Below are 12,021 nucleotides of genomic sequence, written 5' to 3' on the forward strand. Positions count from 1 at the left end.
TGAGGATACCTGTTTTCTCTTCCCTAGCACTGGGATTACAAGTGTGCATCAGTAAGCTTGGCATTTTTTGTTTGTTTTTTGAGTAAAGGTCTATGTAGCTTTGACTGGTATGGAACTCAATATGTAGACCAGTCTGGTCTGGAACTCACTTATGTAGACCAGGCTGGCCTGAAACTCAGAGATCTGCCTGCCTCTGCTGCCATATTGCTGGGATTAAAAATGTATGCCATCCTGCCTGGCCATGGCTTCAAAAAACCCGAAAGCGGGGCTGGAGAAATGGCTCAGTGGTTAAGAACACTGAATGTTTTTGCAGAAGACCCAGGTTTGAATCCCAGTACCCACATGGTAGCTAACAAATGTCTGTAACTCCAGTTCCAGGGGATCCAATGCCCTCTTCTGACCTCAGCAGGCATTTCACGACACGGGTGCACTTATACACATGCAGGCAATACACACATACACATAAAATAAAAATAATAAATAAAATATTTAAAAAATAACCCAAAAGCCTGTGTTCAGGAGACCTAACTCCAGTTTTCCTGCTTGCAAAGCAAGCACAATCACTATCTCCAGCCCTCAGACAATTCATATTTTACTTAGTAACTTTATTTAGAAATTCAGGAAAGACTCAGCTGGGAACTTGTGGTTTGGGGTCTCTGGTTTTAGTTTTTGGTCACTGTAACAAATAGCTGAGGTAACATATAAGGAGAAAAGTTTTATTTTAGCTCACAGTTTCAGAGGTTCAAGTTCATTATTGGCTGGCCTATTAGTTTTAGATCTGTGGCAAGGCAGCATATCATTTCAGGAGTATATGGTAGAGTAAAACTGTCCAGTTAATGACCAGAGTGCAAGAGAGGAAGAGGAAGGGGCTGGGGTCCCTTTGTCCTTTTCAAGAACATAACTCAGTGACCTAAAGAGTTCTCTTTGGCCCTGTTTATATCCTACCACTTCATAGTAGCACTTCCTTGGGGCATGAACCTCTAGTAAATGGACCTTCAGGGAATATTTACATCCAAACTATAGCATGGTTGTCATCAGATACTGATTCAGCTGCTTCTGGTGACAGTTGATGTGGCTGTCATTAGGCATGCTTATATGTAGCCTCTCCAGAATGTTATTTTTAGGATAATCGGTTGCTTACGTGGTAAATAGCTTTCTGCAGAGTGTCTAAAGAAGTCTATATAAATGTTATATGGTGTCTTCTAGCCTCTGAAGTCACATAGTGTTTTTTGTTTTTCTTATGTTCTGTTGGTCAAAGTAACCATAAGCTTGCTTCTGTTTTAAAAAATATTTGTTATTTTTAATCTTTTTATGTGTGTGAGTGTATTGCCTGCATGTTGGTGCACCTGTGTCAAACAGTGCCCTTGGAGGTTAGAAGAGGGCATCAGATTCCCTGGAACTGAAGTTACAGATGATTGTTAGCCACCCTGTGGGTACTGGGAATCAAACTTGGGTCCTCTGCAAGAGCAGCCAGTGCTCTTAACTGCTGAGCCATCTCTCCACCCCCAAGCCTGCTTCTATTTAAAGGAGCTATAGATGCTGTTTCTCAATGTAAGATGTTTCAAATAATTTTAGACTTATGTTATAAAACTACTCCATTTACTTTCCTGCTTTCTTGAAGAATTTGGCTCTGTGAGGGTGAATTTGAATGATTTAAGGAACAATTATCCTCTGTATTAAAGTATATGACTTTTTTGCTCTTGCTTTCCAGTATAGTTATGCAATACTTGATACACATTATTAGAAATAATGATTCTTTCCCTTTATCTGGCTGTTACTGCCTTGGAGTTATTTAATTTCTGATTTGTTCTTGGTTCACAGAGTATCAGGGAAAGCTATGGAAAAGTAGTTATTTATGTTTGCTGTATTTGAAAATGTTAGGAGTAATGGATATAGTATTTTTTTATATTGATCATCTTTCTTGCTAGTCATATTGCTAAGGAGCTCTAGTAGAAAAGTTAGCTTTTCAAAATTAAGTGACTTTTTTGAGCAATTATATGTTTGATAATATATTATTTGTTGTTTAAAAGAAAAGCATTCAGGGACTGGAAAGATGGCTCGGTGGTTAAAAGCACTGGCTACTTTTGCAGAGGACCCAGATTTGGTTCCCAGCATCCACATGGTGGCTAACAACCATCCTTAACTCCAGTTCCAGGGGATTTGATGCCTTCTTCTGACCTCTGAGTCATTGCATGACATGGACATACTTACATGCAGGCAATATATTCATATACCTACAAATAATAAATTTTTGGGGTCTTTTTGAGACAGGGTCTCCTTGTGGCTTCAGCTGCCTGGAACTCTGTAGACCAGGCTGGCCTCGAACTCAAAGAGGATCCGCCTGCCTCTGCCTCCCGAGTGCTGGGATTAAAGGCATGCGCCACCATGCCTGGCAATAAATATTTTTTTAAAGAAGAAAATAATTCAAAGTCTTGTGATTTTTAATGAACAAAGAGCTCTTCTCTCATGTTAATTTCTTTGCTATTATTGAGTAATATTTTAAGTTATTGTTTCTTACATAGTTGTTCCTGAAATTTTGGTGCCTTAAATAATGTCTTAAACGAGTACAATTTTCAGATGCCACCTTTTGCTCCAGCTGTAGGGTCTTAAGTGTATTATAAACTGCTTTTAAAGAGACCTCACCACTGAAATACTGAATTATATTCTCAATTTACATAGCCAGGAGTGAAAACAAATGAACAAACAAAAAAACTTGAAACAAAGTGGTCCCTTAGGTAGGAACAAATAGAATACCTCAGTGTAGCTTCCTCCAGTTCCCAGGACCCATACAGGGGGCACAGAGAGCTGTGGATAGCTTTATCTGGGCAAAGCAGTCTCACCTGATCTCAGCTTGCTTTTCACTATGTACCTGTCTTCTTGATGCTTTGTGTGTCCCATTCTGAAAGAGCTTTCGTAATTCATGGCCTTTTGTTTAAGGAAATGTTTTCAAATCTTGGCTTTTTCAGTTGCCAAATAATTAATTTTGTGACAGTTTTTGTAAATTTACAAATTTACTTGATATAAAAATAAATCTGTTTTGAAACTATTTTGAAACCGTCAGCAAACAGTATATATTGAATAGGGTGGTTTGTAATAACATTTGGAAAGTTCTAGTCAGTTTTTTTGTAATTATGTCTTGAACTGTCTTCATAGCATCCGTTAAGAATGTTTAGTTTGTGAAAATCTGGTGATCATAGGGTGGTTATTTTGTTAAATGTATTTAATATTCAGATAAATATATTTTATGGTACTGATTATAAGAGTGGTACTCGGAATCTGAGAAGAATTCAGTATGAATTTGAAATTACTGAAGAGGTTTTATAAGTAATTTCATTAAAGTGAAATATTAAAATTATATTAAAAATATAGTAAGATTGATATGCTAGAAATTAACTTGAAAATGGTATTTGAAGAATCGGTGGAAAACTAGAAAAAAATTTCTTTACTGGAGGATAAAGAATGCTTGAAAGAATGTAAAATCAGTTTTTGTTGCTAGAAATGCAAAATTAAATCTCATATGTTGCTCAAGGAACTGACAAAAATGTGATTAATGTTTGAAAAGATAGAAAACAACATTACAAGTCTCTACAGGATGTCAGTGGTAGCTGATACAATTTTCTCAGAGATAGTAACAAAATTTTGTTTTCTTAAAAAGGTTTGTAGAAAGATGTGACACTAAAAGGTAAAAGCAGTGTCATTAGTGTCCAGAGATTCCTGAAAAGTATTTCTTCCAGTTTTCTGGTATTAGAAATCCTTTGCCTTGCTAGTCTTTTTTTTTTTTTTTTTTTTCTTGAAGGTAGTTGAGTTTTAACAAAATCCATAGGACTATCAACCAGTAACTAGCATTTTATGGCAGCCACTATAGTATCTTTCCACATCGTAACACCATGCAGATGTAGGCCTGCACCAGATATGCGACTTGTATCCCCTATTAGAGAATGAGCAGCTGGGGACAGAGGAAGGTCATATTTATTTTATTTGAAAAAGAAAGTATAGCATTCCAGTAAATATAGGTAATTTGTGAAATTTAGGTTTATACTTTGAGATTACATCAACTTTTCTTAAAATGTAAGTGTTATTTTCATAAGAATTATGTCTTGGGCACCAGTGCATATTAAAAATATTTTATTATTTTTATTTTATGTGTATAAGTGTAATGCCTGCATGTATGTGAGTGCACCCATGTTGTGCAGTGCTGCGGAAGTCAGAAGAGGGCTTTGATACCCCTGGAACTGGAGTTAAGGACGGTTCGTAGCCGCCAAGTGGGTGCTGGGAATTGAACCCGGGTCCTCTGCAAGAGTGGTCAGTGCTCTTAACCACTGAGCAATCTCTCCAGCCTCCGGATATGTGCTTTTTGGTCAAGAAAATAAACAAAAGCCTCTGACTAGTAATGAGAATGAGAGTCCTTTTTAAAATTCCTTGTGAATATTTTAAATTTTTCTTTGTAAATAGAACTTTTCTTTACCAAAATAAAATTGTGAAATATTACTAAATTACTTTGTTTACATAATGTATCATCTATCAAAAAATTGTAGTCTCGTTCATCTGAAGACATTTGATGGTACAAGTGTTAATTTTTACTTAACAAATTTTAGCATCTATTTTCTTATATTTATTGCCACTAGGTGGAGTCCTGTGTTCACAATTCTAAAAGGCATCTATGAAAGATAATTTACTTGTTTAAATTCCAAAGGCCTATTTCTAGCATACTAATAAATAAGTGTTTGTTTATAGGAACTTTATTAGATTGCCAGTAGATATTAATCTTGGGGGAATATCTTAAAAGAAAAAAATAGTTTCATTAAAACTGCATATTGCTAGAAATTTCAGGATGGTAATATATCTGACATATTAAGCTAATATATTTAAACAGCTTTGGGTTCAAAGAGTAATTAATGCTGAATGGTGTTTTCTTTCCTGCACTGCAAATTAAAATTTCAAAGAATAATGATGATTATTCAAAGACAAAAAATAAAGTAGGTTTTTCAGAGTAACTTCAACTGAGCTCAGACAAGTCTGGGGTGGGGTGGGCACAGTTTTCTCTGCTTCATGTTTTGCTACTCATTTTGTTGCATTTGTGACTGAATTCTGCCTAACAATTAGCTATGCCTCAGTTCCCATCCTTTTTTTTCTGTCCGTTGGTTGATTTTACCTGATGGGTGCAACAGTGCACATCAAGGATTCCCTACTGAGTCATTCTCAATTGTTGGTCTTCAAAGGTAATGTGTTTGGTTGCTCTGCATTCTTCCTCTCTACATTCCATGGTGCTTGTCACTATGGCTGACTGGAAAGTCTATATGACATAATTAAGAACACCAAATCAGGTAGACTTGGAATTAAATCTTGGCTTTGTTTTTTTAAGTGTGACTTTGAGCTTAGGTCTTAATCTTCTCAAATCACATTTGTAAACTAAACTGCTAACAGAATCTATGTTAGCGGTATAGTGAATATTTAATGAGATGTTGCACACAAAGCACTGAATATGCAGTATACTTGGTTGTTATTGTTATTTTATCACCAGCATCATGAAGTCATAAGCAGCACTCCTAACTCCTTTCTGTGGGTGTTAAGTTACTGTGGGCACTGTTCACTGGGAAAGCATATTTCTATTTTTCTCTATATCCTTCTGCCACCATCTCTCCAAATTATCTCTTTCTAGTTGTTCGAACAGCATTTGTTGAAGACTGTCTTTTCTCCATTGTGCTATGTTTGCTTTGGTCTTTTGCTATAATTCAGTTGACTTAGGGTGGGGGGTATACCTCAGTGGTAGAGTGCTTGCCTAGCGTAGGGGAGGCCCTGGGCTCAATCCTAGCATTGGGAAAATACAATTGACTATATTAAGGTGAACCTTTTCTAGAATGGCTATTGTTCCATCAATCCATTTGTCTTGAGTACTATAACTTTAGAGTAAAGCTTGAGTTGGGTTTTAAGTATCCCAGCTTTGCTACTCTTTAACCTTTTGTCAGCTATTCTGGGTCTTTGCCTCTTTCTATAAACTTAGGGATCATTTAGTTGATACCTGTAAAATAACTTGATGGAAATTTGACTGGATTGCACTGAGTTTATAGATCAAGTTGGGAAGAACTGACATTGTTACAATATTGACTTCTTATTCATAAACATGAAATATTTCTTTGTATGTTTAGTTGTTTGATATTTTTCATCAGTTTTGGGCATTTTAAAACATATATATCTAGGTATTTCATTTGGGGGAATGTTAATTTAAAGTTTGACGCTTGGTTTGTTTTGTGGTGCCAAGGGTTAAATCCAGGGCTTTGATTTTAACAATTAAAAAACAAAAAGAGGGATTGGTGAGTTGGGTAAGGGCCCTTGCTGCAAAGCCTGATGAACTGAGCTCAATCCCTGGAACCTATATGGTGGAAGGAGAGAACTTACTTTCACAAGTTCTTCTCTGACCTCTACATGTACACTATGGCATAGGTGTGCACTACATATACACCGTAACACACACTAAATAAATAAATAAATAAAAAAAAGAAGCAGATATGGTTTAGTGGCTAAAAGCACTTGCTGAGCAAGCCTGACAACTTGACTTCTAATTCTTGAGAGAGAGATTTGTGCACCCATGCATGCACTCCATGGCATGCAAGTGGAGATCACAGGAACTGGTTTTGTCCTTGCACTATTTGTTCAGGGGATCCAGCTCAAGTTGTCAGACTTGGTGCAGGCACCTTTACCTGTTGAGCCATCTCACCAGCCCATGCCCACCTTTGGACATTGTGAATGATGTTGTTATTTACAAGTGTATTGTTTATTATTATCTTGGGCCACATGTTGGACATTTTGGAACGAGTGCCTCAGTTAAATTGTTTCTGATAAGTGGGAGAGAAAAACAGGGATGGTTTCAGGGATTTTTGTCAGAGAAACTAGAAAAATGGCGTTTACTGAGCTAAGAAAGATTATGGGGAAAAGTACGTTTGTGGGAACAAGTTTAAGAATTCATTTTTTAATATACTGGAGGTAAATGCTTGTCAAATTTTCATTTAGAGAGAGATGAGCTTGAGGAGAGGTTATGGATGGAAATGTACACCTGGGAGATGTTTGTGTGTTTATAGATTTTTAAAGTCAGGAGGAGATCAAGGATATATACCTAAAAAGAAGATGTCCAAGATCAGAGTCTCATTTCAGATGAGCTCTTTAAAGAGCCCAGATTCTTTAAAAAATTATTTTGATTGATTACTTTTATTTTATGAGTGTTTTGCTTGCATGCATGTAAGTGTACCACATGTATGCAATGCCCACAGAGGCCAGAAGAGGGTGTAGGAACTTCTGGAACTGGATTTATGGGCGATTGTTAGCTGCTGTGTGAATGCTGGAAACTGAACCCCGGTCCTCTGCAAGTAACAAGTGCTTCTAACTGCCAAGCCATCTCTTCAGCCCCCAAGACCAATAATTACTGTCCTCTATCATCTCTACTCTTAGTAGTACTTAACTCATTAGAAACTGAGGCATGGAAACTTTGCTCAAGAGGCTTATGATGTATTTGGGGGATTTAAGTTATAATACAATGAATACAATATATTAGTATATCTCAGAGAACTATACATATCAAAGACTCTAACTTTACCTGTCCTGCAGATGAAAAGATTACTTGACATAGAAATGATTGACAAAGACCTTGTAGAAAAAGTAGAACTTGTACTGAACCTCAAACAATGGACAATAGTTGGGGAGGTACACTTTAGGAAGTCATCAGGACCACCTGTAGCTTTAAAAATATGCGAGAATGACTCACAGAATCTATGAAAGATGTTATACTCAGTCCTGCTTGTTATAGCAAAAGAATATGCACTATAATTAATAACAGAAAAGGCTTATGATAAGCAGGGTGAAGGAGAGAGGCCTAGAGATGAGCTTTCAGTTGTCTTTTCCCAGTGGTGTTGTGTGGCTAGTACTTCTCCCATAGTCATCGTGAAGCTCACTCAAGCCTTGATGACTGGGGTTTCATTTGGGTATATGGCTCTTAGAATATATTCTGACACACAGTAAATGCTATAGAAATTTGTTTCTTAGTCATTATTCACTTTTGGTACAATTTTGAGCTTTAGTATGTTAAAAACTAATATTTGATCCACATCTCCTGAGCTCAAATTTTTATTTCTGGATATCTAGTAATATATTTTAGAGAACTTCTGATTCTCTGAACATTAACATGTTCAAAAAGAAATAAAGTATTTCACATAAATTATTTTATTTTATGTATCATTTTATGTGCATATATGTAAGTGTACCACATGCATACAGTGCCCATAGAGGGTAGAAAAAGGTCGTTGGATGCCCTGGAACTAAAGTTAGAGATGGTTGTTAGCCATCATGTGGGTGCTAGGAACTGAACCTGGTCTTCATCAGGAGCAGCCACTGCTCTTAACTATGGAACCAGTTTATTCCTGCTACCACTTCTATAAAGGCAATACACTTCAAATAATTTATTCAGAGATAAAATCTCTAGTCATTGAAAAGATTGAGTTTAATGAAGAAAAACTTTTGGTGAACTGAAAGGTTAATTTAGTTTTCTTATATATACAGGTCTGTGTATGATGACCAACCAAACGCACACAAGAAGTTTATGGAAAAGTTAGATGCTTGTATCCGCAATCATGACAAGGAAATTGAAAAAATGTGTAATTTTCATCATCAGGGTTTTGTAGATGCTATTACAGAACTTCTTAAAGTCAGGACTGATGCAGAAAAACTGAAGGTAGGAAGTATGTTAAAATTTTGTTTCCCTTTATTCTCATTAGATTATACAATACTGTAGCACATATGTCATTAAGTGAACTTCCTTCAAGAAGTAAATTAGTATATGTACTTGAGAATGTTCTTTGTGCTCTATAACATTATTGTCATACTAATGACACGAGTAATCTTTTTCCTAAAGCAAATAATGCTTTTGCTTAATAGGATTTCTTTCCATGCAGGAAATGAGCTCAAAACTTGCGTACAATGAAAGTCCTATTTTCAGTTTCAGAATTTAAAAAATGACAATTAGTATAATATTGTTTTAAAAACTATCCTATTAAATAATTAGAAATTTACTATGAATGATTTTATTGTTATTTAACTATATTGAAATTTTAAAAATTAATAGCTGTGTGTAGTTTTCTTAAAGAAAGTTGTTCTATACGCTAGAAATATAATTTATTAAGTTAGACCTGGATTTGTTCAGTCAGAATATAAAATATTTAATTGTAAATATTTTCCTATTTGTCTTTTCATTTAAAGTACTTAGCAGACAGAATCCAAAGGTTATGGTTAGAAAAACCATTATATTATAGAAATGATATTCAGATAATAAGAGACCAAATACAGCATCAATGAGGTCATTGAGCATCTTTGTTCAGAAATTAATGAGATTTTTAATAAACTAGAATGTGCTTCCCCACTATGATGACTTACTATGTGGGAAAATTTGAGTGGTGCTTTGCCTGCACCTGCAGCATTAAAATGTTGCTGTGGATTGAGATTTCTGCATTTGATGTTAATCAACCACCCAGTGTTTGCATTCAGCAAAGTATGAATGTTTAATTACCATAAAATGCAATTACCATTTCCTACAGACAATGAATGGCACATAGACCTCATTGAAGTTATCAAAAATTGGGCCAGTGATTTGAATTGTTTGAGAGACTTAGAAAAGCAAGTAAAGTTCAAAAACCCTGAGTAAATTTGAGAAGTTTGCTACAGAATCTGTTAAAAAGAACTGTCATAACTAATTGAAGTTAACAAAAGCCCTTTTCAATCAAAAGTTCAAGTTCAAGCTGTAGAGTTAATTTGAATTTGCATTTCTTTGTTCTAAGTTTCTCATGAAGCATGATCTGATTACAAGGTTGAGCAGTTACATCAGGGCAGTTTTATGCATATTTGTCTAACTTAAGGTGAAATTATTTTTAAGGTGCAAGTTACTGATACCAACAGAAGGTTTCAAGATGCTGGAAAAGAGGTAAGAAAATGATGTGTGTGTGTGTATGTGTGTGTGTGTGTGTGTGTGTGTGTGTGTGTGTGTGTGTTTGTACTCAATATATAGATGCTATTTAACTGTTTAAAATGATGAACATTGTTTTATTTTATAAGGTGATAGTACAAACAGAAGATATTATTCGATGTAGAATTCAGCAGAGAAATATTACAACTGTAGTAGAGAAATTGCAGTTATGCCTTCCAGGTGAGTCGATCTTACCTGTTATATAATATTTGGCATGATAAAATTTAATTTAAATACTATATAGTCATTCTTTACTATGAGAATTACAGATTATTGGGTGATTGCTTCCCAACAAAGCCTGTGATTACATTTTGTGTTTATTCTCTGAATTTCTGTGAATTAAAAGGAAAAAAATAAAGCCCCTGTTCTATTGTCTGTTACTTCAGTCTCCTAAATAACCTTTACCTTTATATTTCTGGCCTAGTTGCTCTCTGTCATCTCCCCATCACCAGCCCCACCTCCTGTTTTGCCTTGTTTTTTCTTTTCCTCCCACGAGAAGAGTGTCTTTTGATTACATTTTCTGACCTCTGCCTAATTTTTTTGACCTCTAGCTTTTCCATTGTTTTCTGTTTGTCACTTAACAGGTTGATTTTGCTTTACTCACAATCTCATTTTGCTGATGAGGCAAGAAATATAAAATGCCAGGCCTTTTCCCTTTTGCCTTTCCTCCTGTACTTTGGAAAGACTTAGTTTCTGGTCTCTCTGTTAGGGCTAAGATATTACTGGACATCCCATAAATTCTGAAGAGCTAACCAGTAATTTCTTTACCTGGACTTAATATACTTTAAGTTGGATGCATTCTATTCAAACAAACAAACAAACAAACAAACAAACAAAAACAGGTATATGTTTGTTTATTTTTCTTAATATTGTAAGCCGTGTCTGAAACTTATTTTCTTTTTAGGAAGAAACCTAACTCTCCATATTCAGGGAAATAGAATCTCTCATATAATGTTTATATGATATAAATTTAGCTTAGAATATAAATTGCATTGTTAAAATTGTTAGCAGTTTTATTGGCTAAAATAAATATATTACTGTTTTCTCACTAATGAGAATAGCTTTTTTTTAGAATCCACTTAGTTGAATATGTGATGGACCATGGATATTTGCCTATTAACTGAGTAAATGAAATGCCAAGTTCTCATTTTAGGTTTCAGGGTTGAAAACATATTTCCAATGATGTTTAATGATATCTCTGCCATTAGACACATTATAATAGCTGTGAAGACAGCTTCTGGACTGAATGCTTTGCCACTTAATTATTTTAGATAATAAATGTAAAAGTTTGGTACTGATAAAATGGTAGCTGAATTCAGCTTACTCCTTTAGTGAGTTATGTGAAATAGATAAGCAAAGGTTGGACAGCAACTCTGACTTCATATATACTGTGTTCTTAATTGCCGTGTCCAGTACCCCCTTCCCAATCTATCTTTTTGATTATCTACTTGTAAATATTTATTTGTGTCAGGCATTCTGGGAGGTATCAAAAAGTTTATTATAATTTCATTGAATAATTTCTGGAGTTTTATAGAAGGGATAAAATGAATAAAGACTCTGCTGGGTTTATTTTTACCTCTGTTATAATTCACTCTACTGTTAGCATTTGACAATTTTCTTTCTTTGTAGATTTGATTTAAAGTTTTTGTATAGTTTTTTTATAGTTTTTGTGCTGTTTTGAGTCAAAATTAATGAATTTCAATTTTCTTTTTCAAATAATTGAAGTACAAATTTCTAATTCCACTTGTGGAAAGAGATGTTTGTAATTTATGAATAGAATAATTATTAACAGGTTAATGTCCCATTGTAGGCATAAGTGTATACAAGTCTTAAAGGTTTGATGTGTTAAGTGCTGTTTTGAGTCAAAATTAATGAATTTCAATTTTCTTTTTCAAATAATTGAAGTACAAATTTCTAATTCCACTTGTGGAAAGAGATGTTTGTAATTTATGAATAGAATAATTATTAACAGGTTAATGTCCCATTGTAGGCATAAGTGTATACAAGTCTTAAAGGTT

At 34.8% G+C, this 12,021-nt stretch overlaps 1 protein-coding gene across 1 annotated transcript in view; it reads left to right on the top strand.

Moving 5' to 3' along the window:
• Positions 1-12,021, top strand: part of Exoc6 (exocyst complex component 6) — a gene marked incomplete in the record, with an annotated part of 205,895 nt that overhangs the window by 33,588 nt on the left and 160,286 nt on the right. Inside the window, 3 exon segments of the mRNA XM_008849623.1 lie at positions 8,548-8,719; positions 9,914-9,961; positions 10,093-10,183. Coding sequence (XP_008847845.1) covers positions 8,548-8,719; positions 9,914-9,961; positions 10,093-10,183 — 311 coding nt within the window.

Source organism: Nannospalax galili, unplaced genomic scaffold, assembly GCF_000622305.1.
Source record: "Nannospalax galili isolate Female #2095 unplaced genomic scaffold, S.galili_v1.0 scaffold384, whole genome shotgun sequence".
NCBI classification, from domain to species: Eukaryota; Metazoa; Chordata; class Mammalia; order Rodentia; family Spalacidae; genus Nannospalax; species Nannospalax galili.